A 17,530-nucleotide genomic window follows, 5' to 3' on the forward strand; every position below is an offset into this window, starting at 1 on the left:
ACCTCCAAGGAGCCCAGGAGCTTTTCCAATGCTTGAGTTTCAAATGGCTTAACATCTTCCTCACAAGGAATTCCCCCCAATGACTATCAAATATTAACTAAAGTCAGTTAACCCCAGGCCCTAGAGAATTAGATAATGCTACTGTAGTCTATTCAGACAAGTGTTTATTTATCCTCACATTTGGTTTCCCTTTCCCTAAGCCAGTTTGTTACTGATGAGGAAATGTCTCAAGACTTCTTGAAAATCTTACTGTTTTTACTGTGTTTGCTGTGGAGTGTCCCCAAGCCATTTGAAGACTCAATAATGACATCCTTTAGTTCGTTCTCATCCAAACATCATTCTTCTTCAAAAAAAGCTTCCTGGATCAGGCAGACAGGCTTCTCTTTGCACTCCTCCCTTCTGATGGTTTGTCCTTCATGGACTCCCAAGCCACTATTTTTGATAGTTTCTCCCAGACACCTTCTGTTGGCAGGCAGTCTGCTACCATGGCAGCTTGACATTCCTTGGCTTGGGGGGTAATATCCAATGAGAGACATCTCATGTGGCCAAAGTTCTGCAATTTTTTTTTTTAAGTTCTGCAATTTTATTTTCTACTTTCTTCCCAGTCTTTGGGTGGGTAGTGTTGATTGAGATCCAGCTCATTGGCTAAGCAGGATCAAGTGCCTGGGGACTTCAGGCCTTCTGAGGGATAAAGGTCAACACAGGTAAGGCCAGACCCAAGGAGCCCTCAGTCTCTGATCCCTCATCTTTGACTCTGAGTCCTCATGGTCAATACTTAGTCCCTTGCCTTCAATTTACTTAGAACCATGGACTCACTGAGACTTTGATTTGGAAGGGCTGGAGAACATGTGGTTAAACCTTACATCTCCTACACCACGGTGCAAATGGAGAGTCTGAACCCGAGGTAAGGACCTTCTGACATGGGTGTGAGAGCAATCAGGCAGGAAGATGACAGTTCTCAGTGGGGTAGGGGGGTCTCAACTACTCCCTCTTGAGTTTCTGAAGCAGAAATTCTGAGTCCTCTGCAATCTCATACAAGTTTGTCCTATCTTCCATCTTCCTTCAACTCAATTCAACAAACACTCATTCAGGATGGACTAGTTGAATAAAAAAATGAAGGAATCTCTACTCTGAACCAGGCAGAGTGCTGTAGGCAACGGAAACAAGGTAGTGTAGCAGAAACTGCTGCTTATGTTCCATTATCCACTCTCTTCTCTTCCCATAGTAACAGAATTTGTAGGTGGGCAAATAGGGCACTCAGAGTAAAGATCATATTCTTCAGGTTCACTTGCAGCTGGACGTGGCCATGTGATTTAGTTGTGGCTGATGGGATATAGGCCAAAGTGTCAGGTGCCAGCTTCCTGGAACCTCACATAAGAGACAGCTGGTGCTCTTTTCTTTGTGCCCTTTATTCTGCTCCCTGGGATTCTGATGCTGCCATCTCGGACCTTGGGGTTGAGTGACTAAAAGGAGGTCCCTGTGGGTCTCCTGCGGCCAAGTCACCCTATCAGCCCTGTTCAGCAGCCTCCAGACTTCAGATGTGAGAGAGGGTAATCTTCTGCTTATTTAAGCCATTGTTATTCTGCGTTTTTCAGGCATTCTATGGCTGATATATTCTATTGTGGGTAGTAAAATATATACTTCAGAGTTTAAAAAATTTTTCCATTCTTTCTAGCTTTGCCAAGAAAACATTGGACTTTTTTCAAAAGGAAATTTTATTAAGAAACTAGATTCTCTAGCTAAAAATGAAGAGAAATAAAGAGGTATGTGTATATACACATGTTCTCTCTTTCTATGCCTAAATTACCTCTGGAAGAATTAGAAGATACTGTAGTCATGGGAAAGAACTGGAGGCCTCAGGATTGGGGTGGGCACGAGACTTACTGCCTCTCTTTTTGCTCTGAATTTTTTTCACACATGTATATGTTCTCTTTTTTTAATGCAAAAATCTAAAAATAAATTAAATACCATTTTATACCTTAGAGGCCCCCAGTCTAGTTACTATCAAAGGAACATTTTCAGTATTGCCAAATGGACATCCAGCTCCTCTTTCAGCATCTCAGTGATGGGGTGCATGCCTCCTCCCTAAGTATCTTAACCTCTTTGTGGACAAGGAGAAACAAAAAACACGCCAACCTCCGAACCTGTTTCTGCAGTTGGGGAAGATCTAGGCCCTCCTCACAGGGCTGTGGCGACTACACCTGGTGAGCTGGCCCATCCTAACCACTCAGCAAAGGTGGTGATTACTGTTATCACACCCACGCCAGCTTGTCATTCCTGCATGTTCCACAGCACCTCGTAGACACTGCTTGCACGTACAATTGTCCTGATATGGCTTGCCTCCTCACCACTGGAGGGGGAGATCCCCGAGGGCAGAGATTGTTTTCCATTCATCTCTGCTCCTGGCCCCCCTGTGCCCAGACCAGACCCTGGCATGAATTAGAGATCAAGGAGCATTTACTGGCCAAAGGAAGGAGAAAACAATTGGTAATTCATTTTTAAATGCAGATGCTGACAGTTCCCAGAAACTCCAGTTGGTTCATGATTTTTACTGGAGTTTTAGTTTTTCCAGGATTCAACATTCAGCAGAACCCAAGGAGTGCCAAGGTGAGGCATGCTAGAAGAAGGGAACTCTGGAAACTCTGCCTGAAGGTATCACCCAGAGAGTGCTTTTCTTAAAAGGAATAAGAAAGTCCTCCTGGCATCTCCATGAGGACCTATCTGTTGCTGGGCTAGGGCACTAAGTACTCACAAACTCAGCCCACAGCCAGAGTGCAGTGACTCTCAGTGACTTTCCTAGCAACTCTGAAGCAGTGAAGGACAAACAGGTGGAAGCAAACGAAAGGCATGAATATGTCCTGCCCCACCTCCCAGCCCCCCTCCCCCCCGCTCCTCACCTTTGCCCCACCCTCATTTGAATTCAAACTGATACCATGCTTGGTGAACAAGTGTATTCCTGGCCTTGGGGAACTGAAGGAGTCCCTAGGCTTGTCATATGTAGCTTTGCTCCGGGTCCACTCTGTGCAATTCTGGGGTCACACAGCCTGGATTCACATCTTGACTCCACCATTCACAGCTGTGTGAGCTGGGACAAGATAGCTGAGCTCTCCAGGCTTAGTATCCTTACCTGTAAAAGTGAAGATAATAATAAATGTACTTACCTCATAGGGTTAATATAAGGATTTCATTAGATAATGCATGTGAAATCAATTTATTAAGGAGTCACAACTCTGAATTATAAACATGATTTAACTTTTCCCCAGCTCCTCCAGCTGTGCTGTATAGAACTATACCCCCCACCTTTTCTGGTAGTGCAGCAGGATCTTTATGGACATCATAGTCATATTTTAGAACTTTCTAGTAAATACCATGATTTACTAGATAATACAAGTAATTTCTAATAAATTAGAACAGTTTTGTTCTGGAACTTAATACTCGGTCCTGTTTTTCTTGAAACATTAGTCTCAAACATAACTCAAAGCTGATGCTCTACCCTCATCCCTCCGAGTAGACTAGATATTTCTGTGTCTCCCATCGCCTACAGAGAAACTGTATTAGTTTTCTACTGCTGCATAACAAATTACCACAAGCTCAATGGCCTAAAACAATAGAATTTATTATCCCACAGTTTCTGTGTGTCAAGAGTTTGGCATGACTTAGCTTGGTGCTCTCCTTGGGGTCTCCCACGACTGAGATCCAGTGTTGACTGGGCCTTCATTCTCATTTAAGGCTTGGGGTCCTCTTCCAAGTTCATTGATTGTTGACAGAATTTGGTTCCTTGTTTATACAACTGGCCCCCTCAGCTACTAGAGGCTGTCTCCCATCCCCTGCAACACAGCCCTCTCTAAAACATGACACTCTGCTTCTACAAGGCCAAAAAAGTAGGGCATCTGCTTCTCTGACCTCTAGATAGTCTTAAAGAAATCACCTGCTTATGTCAGGCCCACCAGGATAATCTCCCCTTTGATGAACTTAAAGTCAACTGATTAGGGACCTTAATAACATCTGCAGAATCTCTTCACCTTTCCCACATTGTGGTAATCCCATGTGCCTTACCTCCCCAGTTCCTGCACACAGTTTCTGGATGTAGGAAATTTGACTCTAATTCTTCTCCTTCCCCTGGCCCCACCAAAGACTGTCACTGCACAGCCTCTAGCTTTCAGATGTCCCCTCACCAGGGAGAGGATCTTTGGGGCAGGGTTCTTGTAGGGCAGTGTAAAAGTGGCAAGCAACTATGGTGCCCCTGCAACCCATAAGGCTCACCCATTATTTTTGCCTAGTCTCCTTTCTCCTGCTTCAGTAAATAAAAGGACAGGTCACCAAATCTGCAGGCTACACGGGGAGTAAAGTTCCAGTCTCCTTTTCTTGAAAATATCTGCAAACTTCTCTAAGAGATGCTCCTAAATCCACCTTCCCTTGGCTTTGGAGACAGGAAGCAGTATCTCTGCCCTCAGGACTTGAACCTGCATTTTGCCCAAGCTGACCACCTCTTACTCTCTCAGTCTTCTTATATTTGTAGTGGAGGGGTGAAGGCAGGAGGAGTTCCTGGATAGTCACATCCATTCTCTGAATCATTGTCTCTCAGGTGGCACTGCAGAAGGTGACAGGACCCAACTGTTAGAGGCTTCAGGAACTTCTGGTTTCAACTTTGGGTCTTGGCTGTACAATTCTGGGACAACAGGAAAAACTCCACTAAGTCTCAGCACCTGGTAAACAGTTAGTGCTCAATTAATGCTAAGAGATATTATTGATCAGAACTCAACCTAAAGAGTCTTGTACTTAGAAGCAGGGCAGAAGATCAGAGTGGACCCGGAGCAAAGCTGCATGTGACAAGTCGAGGGACTCCTTCAGTTCCTCCAGGCCAGGAATACACTTGTTCCCCAAGCGTGGTATCAGTTTGAGTTCAAATGAGGGTAGGGCAAAGGTGAGGAGCAGGGGGCCGGAGGTGGGCAGGACGTATTCATGCCTTTCATTTGCTTCCACCTTTGTCCTTCACTGCTTCAGAGTTGCTAGGAAAGAACTGAATAAAGCTGAGGTTGAAATTCTCCACCGTCCATGGTGTCATGAGGATACAGCCTGGCTAGCTATCCCCAGACCCATTTCCTCTTTTTCTTCAGCACACGGGTAGACTATATTTCTCAGCCTCTCTTGCAGTTAAGTATGGCCACAAGTTTGAGTTCTGGCCAATAACATGTGAGTGAAAATGGTGTCTGCCATTTGCAGCCCTGCCCATGAAACCCTGCATGGCATGATCCTCTGTGCTCTTACCTTTTTTGCCGGCTTGATGCAGACAAACAAGATAACTTTGGAGGCTACGTGTTGAAGCCAGCAGAGCCAAATGGTAAAAGGGATCTGGACCCCTGGGTCACTTTGTGGAAGGCTGCCTGCTGACCAGGAATGCCCACAACTAACAATTACTTGAGCAAAAGACATATTTTGTGTGTGTGTAGACATTTACGTTATAGGGTGTGTTTGTTACGTCAGCTGGCATGGCCTTAACCAATACACAAGTTTGCAGAGCAAATGAGGAAATTAGTCTGTGTCTACATTGTCCATGCTTTAAGAACTTCTAGGAGTTTCAGGCATTTATCTGCCATGCTCTATAAAGTCTGCACAATGTTTTAATTCCACTTTACAGAAAGGTTTTCTTTCCAAACCCTCTTCAGGGGCCTTCCCTATTAAAAAGTCCCATTTATAGAAACTACTACTTAGCATTTTTGGAACTTGTTATCCTATTCAGCAGAGTCTAAGTCAGGAGGCTTTGAACTCGGACAATTACTGCTCTTGATTAACAACAAGAACTGATGAGTTGGCCTTTCCAGTGTGCTAAGCAAACTCAGCCAAGCAGAAAATATCACTGAAGGGGAAACAATGGGAAGTGATTTTCTTGGTTACATTACGAGCCGTCGTGATATTTACACATGTTTGTAGATAATGTGGGAAACTCTGCTGCTTGTGTGCCCTTCCTGATGACACTGCTGGGCTTGAAACACCATGTTCCCCACTTGACCTGGGCTGTAGATGTCATCTTGGGACTGCAGGCAGCCAGCCTAGTGGAAAAACCGTAGACCTGGCATGGGCAGGCGTGGGTGTAGGGTCCCTGAACCACCCCTTCGGAGTCCCTGCTCCTCCAGGCGTCCCTGGGGCCAGCACCAGCCTGGGCCCTCCTCCTATTGTCACACAGTCCAGCAGCAGCATAGAACAGTGTCCATTTCCTCATACCCTCACCAGAACTGGGTATTTTAAAAAGAGATCTTTGTGAAACTGATTTGTGTTGTTCTTAATCTCAGATTACACATGTACTCCTGTTTTGCATGTCTTCATGTGTGAGTGGTCTATGCATGTTCTTTATCTATTTTGCTACTGAGGATAGTAGTATTTTTCATATAATTGCACACGAAATTTTTGTATATTAAGGGCAATGCATCTCTTCATGTTTCATAGTTTTATTTTTCCAAGTTACTTGTCCTTTTATTGTACATTTAAAGTTAAAAAAAATAAGTAGTCAAAATTCTATCTTTTCCTTTGAGGTTTTTCCATCTTTTTTAAAAAATAAATTTATTTTTTATTGGTGTTCAATTTGTGAACGTTTTTCCATCTTTTTAAGCTTACAAAGTCACATTCCATTTGGAGGTTCAAGATATATTCATCTGTGAACCCCACTAGTTTTATTTTAAAAATTTAAAAAGCAACTGTTTAGGAGGATCTGGCTGGCTCAGTTGGTAGAGCATGCGACTCTTGATCTCAGGGTTGTGAGTTCAAGCCCCACGTTGGGCACAGAGCCCACTTGAAAGAAAAAAAAATAACTGTTTAATCCACCAGGGGCTTATTTGAGTGACGATGTGAGGTAAAGATCTTCCTGGGACTTTGTAGGTTCCTTGATGGTTCATTTCTGCATTTTACCTTTGTCTCATTGCTTTGTCTCATTTATTTCTCACAGTTCTGGAGGCTGGGAGTCCAAGATTAAGGCCTCGACAGATTTGGTATCTAGCAAAGGCTTGTTTCCTATGTCCTCATGTGGTGGAAGGGATGAGGGAAATCTCCAGGGTCTCTTTTATAAGGGCACTAATCCCACTCATGAGGGCACCACCCTCACGACCCAATCACTTCCCGAAGTATTCTCCTACCAATATCATCACACTGGGGATTAAGTTTTAATATATGAATTTCACCAGAACACAAACATTCAGTTTATAGAAACCCTCCTCCTGCATTTAGTACTGAGTCTGGCTCAGAGAAGATTTCAATTAGAGTTTGACCTTTGAATGTAAAATTTTGGCTTTTTTTTTTTTAAGATTTTATTTATTTATTCGTGAAAGACACAGAGAGGCAGAGACACAGGCAGAGGGAGAAGCAGGCTCCACGTGGGGAGCCCAATGCGGGACTCGATCCTGGGACTCCAGGATCATGCCCCGGGCCCAAGACAGGCACTAAACCGCTGAGCCACCCAGGGATCCCCAAATTTTGGCTTCTTAACAGCTGAGAAAATATCTTGGCAAAACTCACATCGGTCATTTGGAAAAAATTTCCCACAATGCATGTATTCCTCACAAGACCTCTGAAATGAATGTTCTGAGGTTTATACCCATCGTACAGATGAAAACACCAAGGTTCCTAGAAGTTGAGAGACTGCTTACATCAGCAGACTGACCGCCAAGATCTGGAGCCGAGACCCAGCGCAGGCTCTTCAGAACCTTTATCCTTCTGCCTTTTCCACAGCCTCGGTGCAGCCGCATCCCTCCTTGGGTCACCGCTGGATGCAGCACCTAGCATGGGGCCTGGCTCCACTGGGAGTTTGAGTAACAGATGGGCCTAAGGCTAGAGTCTCACGGCAGACATCAGGCACCCCATCCTCGTCTTTGTGGTGGTCGCTGAGGTCAGAGGTGCTGCTGGACGCTGCTTGAGCATACTTCTACCGTCCTCACTGGAGGCCTTGCCATGGCCTCCATTCTGCCATCATGTGGGGGCTGCACATGCCCGGGCTACTGCAGATACTGGTGCCCCCCACCCGAGGACGGCAGGCTTGAGGCCGCTGTCCCAGGGGAGCTGGGAACGAGGGCTGTAGCATCAGGGACAGCGGAGCCCACTCTGCCTCATCAGAGGGTCCAATTTTCAGTTCCAAATGCTGCCACTTCTCTTTGAAGCTCTTGCCCCTAAGCTGTGAGTGGTGGGAAGAAAGGCGCTGGGCCAGTGCTCCGCTGCCCCAGCATGTCTCTCTCCCTCAGGAATCACCTTCGTCACCATCCATTGCCAAAACGAATGGAGGCTGCACAGCCGGCTTTATTAAATATGAATGAGTCGCAGCCCACGGCCCCCACGCGGTCACTCGCCCACTCCATCTCTGGCAATTACTGCGTCGCACACACTGTGCCAAGGGGCGCAGCGGTCCCTGCCTGCCCTTGCAGACTGACACCGCCCAGCAGGGGCAGGGCTCGGGTCTGCAACTGCTCCTGATGAAAAGCCGCTCCTGGGCTCCCATGCAGTCAAAATGCTTTGCTCTGAAGGTGTAGAGACAGGGCGCCTTCCACAGAAGGATCATGGATTCTTGGGCTCGGAGGCTGGCTTTGGAGGCCAAGACAAGGTCTCCTGGTATGATGGGCTCCTAAGCTGTCTGCATGTTACAGGTGTATGGGTAATACCCAGACATTTTTTATTTCAGGCAGTTTTAAGACCCGGGTTAAGAGCATGTGTGCACACATACAACATTACTGAGCACACATCCAAAGCATGTTAATGTTACCCTCCCAAGAACCTACTAGATTGTGGGTTTCATGTAACTGGGGTCCTTGTTAGCTCTGTTCACTGCTGTGTGTCCCCAGGGCTGGGGACAGAATAGATGCTCAAACACTGTTTGTTGAATGAGTAAATGAGATGGATGTTACTGACCATTTTGGAGCTAATGAAGTTGAGTCACAGTCCCCACCAAGGTTCTCCAACTATTATCACAGCTGGGTGTCCAATCCAGGGTGGGGCTCCACCCTGCCCAGTAGGCTGCCAGGGTGCCCAGCAGGCTCCCCTCCTGCTCTGCCCAGGCCATGGTCCAATACCACACCGCGCTGCTGTAGTTGCATGGACCCAGCGTCATCAGCAGAGCCAATAAAATTCCCCATGCCCCATGTGGCTTTGCCAAAGTTGTCAAAAATCATCTATGAAGTTGTAAAAACAAATGAAATCAAGTTCTTTTTCTGAACTTAAAAAATTACTTTTATTTTAGGAACCAATAAAATTATGGCAAATATTTACAAATAATTATCTCACATAAAGGTTACATAAAATCAATTCTTCACAAGTAACAGTCACTCATGAAAAGACACACAGATATTAAAACTACGCCAATCTTATTGCAAGTTTCTCCAACTAATCTAAAATAAAAGTGTTGCAGTCAACCATTTAACTTAGAATAAAACCACAAATTTCAGGTTTGACGAGAAAAAAAGGTAAAAAATTGAACCAAAATCCCACCCCTGTTTTCTCCCGATCCCACCCCCGGCCCCTGCCCTCCTCCCAACAAAAGAAAAATATGTCCGACATCTTTGGCAAATTGGCACTGCTGTAATTACATTCAAATATTATTACACACAAAAGCAACACACGTCACTAAGAAAAAAACCCACCAATATTTCAAGTCAGTTATTTTCTACTAGAAAAAAAGAATACAAAACATACACATTTTTAAGAAGCATTTTTTTTTCAATCTGTTGGAGACAGATCATCTCCCACTTTCAAAGGCAATTCAATTGTGTTTTTTTTTGTCATTTTTTTGTACTTTTTTTTTTTTTTTTTTTTTTTTACAAGTAAGCGTCTATGCAGGCATCACAAACTTTGGCGGATACAGTAGATATGTATTTCTTTGATGCTGGAAGGTCAGTCCCTAAGACAAAGTCAAATGTCTCAAAGAATGAGAAGCTAAATCCATGTGTCTTCCTGGCAAAGAGTTCCACTTGCAATGTAATCTGCATTTATTTCTATAAATACTCAATGTCCAAAGGCCACTAGAGGGTGAAGAACCAGGACAGCATCTTCCAGCAAGAGTCAGGGCAAAACCCAAGTCAAATTTCCACCCTCGGCCCAGACTTGGAGGCTCAGCAGTGGGGGCCAACGAGGGGGCCCTCACTGCCCAGTATCCCCCACACTGAGCTGGTGGTGCCGGGCCAAGGGATGGCCCTGCCTCTTCCTGAGCCCCATCATGGGCTGCTGCCAGGTCTGCTCACCATCTCTGACCAGAGGCGAGGAGAGCAGGCAAGAATTGGCATGAGGAGACTCAGCACGATCTCTGAGTTTCAAGTATGTCTGAGGTGCAGGGGTGCGCATGTGGGAATGCATGTACACACAGGCGCACATATGGAGGGCAAGGCCTGATCCGGAGGCTCGGAGTTCTGCAGGGGCATTTCAAAAAGACTCAAGACTTATTTATTTTTAGCTTTATAGCAATTAATTGGCTATCGATTGGTTGGAATGTTCAACTCTCCATTTCCTCAAATACAATAAAATAGTTTCATTAAAATGTATTCATGCTTGAAAATAAGGGAGCCATTAAGTGGTTTCCTTTCTGTTCCACTCCAAGGGAAATGCACCGTTTGTAAATCAAAAATCCATCATCCAAAATCACTTGTTCTTAATGGTGCCTTTAGAGATGATGAGGGACTTGGCCTTATGCGTGGTGATTTTGGGGATGAGGGTGGCCTGGTGGCCATAGTTGCAGGACTGGGTGGGCCCGATCTTGGGGCGGGTGCTCAGCTTGACCTCCTCCAGGCAGGCCTTAGATCAGGCAAGGGGGCACTAACTCCGATCTGCCCCGCCCCCTGCTGTTTCACATGCTCCCTTCCCCAGCCATGCTCAGAGCTGTCTAGAGCTGAAATCAGGTGGGATTCCTACCCGCCTTGTCCCACTCACAGGCCAAGTACGCTACCTGAGACCAACTCCATTTTAGAATTCATTAAGATTTCCTCCATAAATAGATAAACAGCTGCGTTTTCTCCTTGTGCTGCTTTGGGGTCTAAGATGTTGGAAGGAGACTATCTAGACTTACTGCGTGGTGGTTACATTTACCCCCAACTCAGCCATGGACTAAATGGACCCCTGGAAATACATGCACTGCAGCTTAGATCGGCAGGGACAAGATCCTGAGGTCTCCTTGGATCCTGGGGTGGGTGGTGGGTGGGGGGGTCCGGGAACGGAACCCCAGTGTCGAGAAATCACAGTGAATGAAAGAAAGTCTGGTGCCTGGCTGCTCCTAGCAAGCCGCCCACGTCGAGAAGCAGGCCAGGGACTCACTTCCAGCCCTCCGCAGCAGCCCCTGGGGACCTGGCCGCCACTCTGGAGGCGCAGCCACGAGCTGACATTGGGGAAGTTCGGATCAACACTGTGGCTCCGCCATGAATATGCAAGAGGGAATCCTGAGGTAAGGGGTCGTCAGAGGGCCAGGGGCTGAAGGGGCTGCTGGGAGGTGGGGCAGACTGCCGGCTAGGAGTCATGGCCTGACTGTCCAACTTTCCGATAATGTTTTGTTACCTTTTAAGAAATGCACTTGCCTTGGACCTCTCCGAGGCCAAAAGAACTAAAGGAATAAATTCTCCGGGAGCACTGACGTGCGTGCCTGGAAACCATCAGAGGCAGGCCCCTAGATGGGTGACAAGGCCATGGTTGCAAAGCCAGCTTCTTAGCTGGGGCCACCCGGGAGCTGGTGTTGCCCAGAGTGCTGAGGGATCCACCCACTTCAGCCTGGACCTGGCTTCTCCAGGGGCCTGGATTTGTCTCTACCCTCCGGGCAGCTGTGTCTCAGACATATCTTGTTTCTAAGTATTTGTCAGGAGTGCTTGGTTTATTTTTGAGATTTGCTCCCCATGGCTTGGAGCTAAATTCTAGCTGAAATGTCATCCAGAAGAGGGGTAGCTGGTGCCAGAGGCTGCCAAAGGCAGGGCAATTGCTCTGGGATACGACTTCTCATAAAGGGATTTCAACCTTCAGTGCCCTGTGGCCACATCTGGGGCACTTTCCCACACATATGAAAGACCCCAGCGGCAAGGCACTGACCTCCTCTCGAAGCCAATAGTCCCTCCACCCCCACCACCCCCAAACTGTTCTATCCCATCCACTTCAAAGCCCAAATGGTCTGCAAGAGCCCGGGGTGAGGAGGGAGGGGGTAAGGACTGGGGATGCTTGTCCCTGACAGTGACTGCCTAAAACCTGAAGCCCATCCCTCTCTGGGTTCCCATCTCCCCCAGATCTTCAATGAAGAGCAAGTGAAGGAGAAAGGGAGCACTGGACAAAAGTTGGGAGTTATGTGCTAGTGGTTGGTGGGTCAAATCTGGCCCACAAATGTAGGTTTTTGGCTGGAAGAGCATTTTAAAAGCTTTCACATTTGAATGCTGTTGGTTGGGGCAAGCCCTCTGGTTGCCTCTGGCCCGGCCTGAGCGACAAGATTACTCCGTCTGAACCTGGGAAGCAGCAGTTCAGGGCCCTTGAGATTGCGATCTGTGTTTCCCAGGCCTGTGGCTGCTCTGAGGGCCCTGCTGGGGGACTCCTACGTGTTGTCACAAACAGGGCTGATGTCTGAACCCCAGTGAGGGGACATCTCATAACCCTGGAATCTTAGACCCTGGGAGTTGGAGGCGGGCCCGTGTCTAGGCTCTGCCAGGGCTAATGGTGTGGTCTGATCCCCTTGGAGGCTCAGGACCCAGCAGGGAAGAAGTGTGGATAAAACCTCAGAGGCACTGATATGAATGCATCTGGGCAAAGACTTTGCAGGTTTGGTGTTAATGAGAATCAAGGTAGACTGGCAATGCCACCAAGCCCCAGGCTATTTGGTCAGGGCAGCCTCTGGGTCCCTGTTCTTTTTTTCCTCCTTGTGGGTCTAGGGGGTTTCTAGGGGATTGAAGCATTTGTCTAAGCCACATGCTCTCATGACAAGAGCACAATTCTGTGGAGAGAGAATGGGGCCCAGAGATCTGAGAATTCACTTTACCTCTCTCTTGCCATGCAAACCCCAAATCTCAGTTTTACCATCTGTAGAATAGGCATTGTGGTCTTTGCCCCAGGGAATGGTCAAGGATTGCAAAGCACCATACAAATGTGAGTTATGAAAGGGCTAACCCTACCTAAGGCGCCTTGGAAAAGGGAGATTGGATTTGATATGTCATCAGATTTTTCAAGGCTGGAGCTAGACTAATGATATGAAGCTTTTTCATAAAATCCACAAGGTCCTTTCCAAAATTCAGAGCTGGAACATAGGGCTGAAAGCCCATGGAGGAGTGCCCCAGGCCTCCAGCCACAATGTTCGTGAGAGCTCTGGCCTTGTGTTTTCCATTCAGAATTCTCTGGCATTTACTCAACGGCTTGTGTCCTTTGGAACCTTTCTCTCCAAGCTCCCAGGCGTTCCACTGGGCAGTGTGTGTACCCTGAGCTGGAGAGAGCAGGTACATGTGTGAGAACATGCGTGTACATCCATGTGCTCTTGTGCTTCTTCCTGGCAGCCCAGGAATCAAGTGGTTGTCTAATAAATACAAATGCAATCTGAAGACCAGCAGAGCCTCGGGGGAGAGAGGAGAGGTATGGGGGGACCTCATCACAGGGCAAGAGAAGGAACAGAATGGAGCCGGCTGGGCTTTGATGAGGAAGGACAGTGTGTGCTTTAGGCAGTTGGTTCAGGAAAGGCTGACCTCCCAATATCCTGAGACCACAAGGAGGGATGAAGACCAAAGATGTGGGTGCAAGAGGCCAAGAGCCTGTGCTTCAGACTCCTGAGCCAACCATTTCCTGTGGAAGGGAAGGAGGGAGGGAAGGAGGAAAGGAGAGGCCAGATGACATTCCTTCTCCTACCTTGCCTGGCAGGTGGAGGCTGGAGCTGGTTCATCCTGTTCCTGAAGGTGGGCTCTGCCCCCAGCTGCCTCTCTTCTTTGCCCAGCAGGTTCCAAGGAGGTGGGTGTGCCTATGGTGAGCCCACTGGCTCCACCTCTGCCCTGGGTGCCTGGGCTTTCTTGGCAGTTCTAACAGCCCAGAACACTCTATCTGTGGCAGTGGGCCCAGAACGATCTCCCACTGCCCTCACTGTCAACTTCCCTCCCCAGGGATGGAAGGATGATCACCTTGTGCCAGGGGTTGGGGGGTTGAATCCCAGCCCTACCTCTGCCAGTCACTGCCTGTGGCCTCCACCTTGGTAAGCTTGTTTCCTCTTCTCTTCCACCACCTTGTAGGATGTTGGGGAGAAAACACTTGATAGTGGCCAGAGGATATCTGTTCTATTTCCCTGCATCATACTGGGCTTCCCCAAACTGGGCCTCAGTTTCCCCTGAGGGGAGCTGGGCTAGATCTTCCTCAAGGCTGATTCTCATCTCTTTGGGTGTTCTTATTTCCCATTTGGTCCAAATATTAGCAGGACTCAGATGCCCAACTCTTACGCTTGCTTATAAGTAGAGGACTTGCCCCAGATGACCCAGTCACAGCCCCAGCATCTGGGGAAAGAGGAAGCTGAGGAGAGAACTATAGGATGGCCCTGCAGGTGACCCTGCTGTACCAAAGCAGTGGAGACTCAGAGAGGTGAGGGTCTTGTCTGAGGTCCTACAGCAAGGAAATGGTGTGGCCAGGATAAGACCTCTCAGGGCCAATAGCCTCAAGTGCAGGCTCTGCTCTGCCCCAGCTCTTTGCCAACTTGGTGACATGTAGACATTGGGTATCCTGTCACATGAGATGGCAAAGTCCATTGTCATCACTGTAATTCAGCCCAGATTTGGACAGACCTCCACCTGGCTGCTTGGAGCTGGCAAGAGAGATTATTGAAGGAATTGAGGTCCCAGGCAAAGAGATAGTGGCCCCTGGAACCCCTATTTCAAAATCACTCCTAGTTCACACACCAGTTCCTCACTCTCCCAGAAGGCCTTCCTCTGTCCCCCACATTCTCCCAGGTAGTTTTTTCTGACCACTCCAGCCTACAGTGAGTTCTCCAAACTCCCACTCCAGGCTCCAGGGGCCCTTGGCCATGGTGCTGACCATCACAACCCCCTGCATCAATAGGTATATACCCACTGTGCAGTTAGGCATCTGCTCCCACCCCAGCACCTCTAGTCCCAACTGCACACTGGGCTCCACAGGAATTGGGAGAGGCTGATCAGGAAGTTCTGGCTGACTGCTGTAGGGGTTTGTGGTCCTTGGTGCAAGAACTTCCTTTTTGTGAATTATTGTCTACATGGCAGGGACAGGCTTGCCCAGAATCCACTCTCTAGCATCCTGGAGGGTGGAAGAAATGTCCATGGTGGGTGTCCAATGTGATATGAGCCTGGGAACACCTCAGAAACACATCCCAGTTCAGTTCAGTGGTTCCAGGGGCTTGGGAGTCCTCGCCTTGGACTATGGTCTTCTGGGTCCTGCCCAGCCGCAGCACTGAGTCCACAATGCGGTCAGCACCTTGGACAGCATCTTACTTTAGAAAAGTAGCTGAGGAATCTCCCAGACAGTTCTTTGTTCTCTGAGTCCTTTGCTATGGAAGAAGAGCTGCTCACACTGCACTGGGCCCAGGAAAAATGGGAGTCAGGAAGCCAGGGCAACTCTCCAGTGTGTTTCTCCTGAGGAAGGGTCTCAGGGGGGAAGCGTGAAGCATAACCAGTCCAACAAGACTCCTAGTCCAGACGTTGAAGAAGTAGCAATGAGCAGGAGGCTGGGCCCTGAGGTGGGCATCCTTAGTCTCAAGGACAACTACAAGCCCACCTGTGGGGGGCAGCCAGGACAGAGGGAATGCTCTGCACACAGGTCTAAGATGTCCTGTGACACATCGGGAGTACTGGATGCATAATGGGGAGGCGGTCTGCCTCAGTTGGACCCTCAGGCCCACAAAAAAGCAAGAAGGTATTTACATGGGTGCTGTTGAAGTGACAAAAGCAAGCTCTCCTTCCCAGGCCTGGGGCAGGAAGACAGGTGGATGGTCAGACAGCTGGGGACTGGCAGGCTAGGCTGGGGCTACAGTTGTCTGCAGAATAGTCCGTTGCTTTGCAGAGACCCAGTTGCTGTTGGGAGCAGCTCGCTGATTGACTCTTAGAAACACACGCGTGTCTAGAAGTCTAACAGCCTTACCATAGAGCCCCAGAGTCCTTGGCAAGAAAAGGTTGGGAGGGAGTTTCAGGCGAGTGGGGATTGCTGGAGGATGGTCTCGCTGGGCCCCTCTGGCCATCTTCGGAGGGGCCGAGAGGCTACCGTCCTCAGTGATATGTGTGATAAGTGCTTGGCGCCCGCCTGGCTCCGAGGGTCAGTGCCGGTCGTAGGCAGTGGCGGCTGCTGGCGGGGCAGCTCCTCGGGCTGCGGCGCTGTAATAGTACGGGGAGCCTGGGAGAGACAGAAGAGGACACAGAGGTTCCGGGGTGACCCTGTGCCCATAATCCCATACCTGGGGTCCCCTTTCCACTGGTGGCCCCCACCCTCTCCCCTTCCTCCCAGGCCACCAAGATTTCTGCCCCAGTCTGTGCCCCCAGTTGCAAACCTAATCAGGGTTGCTTCCTGCCAACAAGATTTCCAGGCCCCCTCACCACCCAGAGCTGGGGTGGGCGGACTGGGGCCTTCAGGTCAAATCCTCCCTGCTGCCTATTTTAGTAAATAATGTTTCACTGGAACTCAGCCTTGCCTGTTTGTTTCTGTGTTGTCTGTGGATGCTTTTATGCTACTATAGCAGAGCTGAATACTGCAACTGAGGCCACATGGCCTGCAAACCTAAAATATTTACTATCTAGCCCTTGACAGAACAAGTTTGCCAACTTGAGGATGAAAAGCCATCACTTCTTAGTCCACCCTGTGGATACTTTGTGACCTAGCTCTGCTGACCTCCCTGGACGTACCTCCCACAACCATCGCCTCCTACCCCATACGACTCGCATCCCACATTCCAGTGAAATCAAACTCTGCAGGTGTCTCAAATGCACCCTAGTGCTAATAGCAACTACCTCTGGATAAACATTTCTTTTGCCCCACACTGCTATGCCTTTCACATGTGTTGTCTCCTTTGCACCTCCTGGGCAGGTGAGGTAGGCCACTTCATCCTGCTGTCCTGCCTCTGTGCCTTCTTCTGCGCTCTGCTGCCTGAAGCCCCCTGCCCTGAGCACATGCTCCTTTGTGGCCTGGACCCTTGCTCCAATCACCTCTTTTACTGCTTCTTCCCCCTTCTATGGACAGAGAGCCCCACAAGGGCAGGGGCTGGGCTCTGCTCTTCTTGCCATAGGTCCTCAGGCCCCAGTCTGCAGCCGGGCACATGCCAGGTGCCCACAGCCAGGCTTGATGAGTAAATGAACAACAGCGCTGAGTAAACACACAGTAGCAGAGCCCTCTGCCCACTCACTCATTTATTTGCTGGCTCTACTGGAGACCGCAAGGGGCAATGATGCACAAACATCACAGACCAATGTCCAGTCAGCAGGGGGATGAGAGCTCTGAGAAAGAGTCAGGTTTTCTGGAGGATGGGGGTTGGGCTGGGTTTGGAGGGCAGGAAGATAGAGACATGGGGCGCCTGAGGTACGTGAGTCCCTGGGAGAAGGGTGAAGTGCAGCCCTGCTGC

At 48.6% G+C, this 17,530-nt stretch overlaps 1 protein-coding gene across 6 annotated transcripts in view; it reads right to left on the reverse strand.

Annotated features, from left to right (window-relative positions):
* Positions 1 to 9,742: 9,742 nt before the first annotated feature.
* Positions 9,743 to 17,530, reverse strand: part of PAX5 (paired box 5) — a 195,159-nt gene continuing 187,371 nt past the window's right edge. For all 6 annotated transcript variants that reach the window (XM_038552835.1, XM_038552837.1, XM_038552840.1 and 3 more), the window contains one exon: positions 9,743 to 16,311. In XM_038552835.1, coding sequence (XP_038408763.1) covers positions 16,235 to 16,311 — 77 coding nt within the window. In that variant the 3' untranslated portion in view covers positions 9,743 to 16,234. The remainder of the gene's footprint in view (positions 16,312 to 17,530) is intronic.

This window comes from Canis lupus, chromosome 11 (genome assembly GCF_011100685.1).
Source record: "Canis lupus familiaris isolate Mischka breed German Shepherd chromosome 11, alternate assembly UU_Cfam_GSD_1.0, whole genome shotgun sequence".
Lineage (NCBI taxonomy): Eukaryota > Metazoa > Chordata > Mammalia > Carnivora > Canidae > Canis > Canis lupus.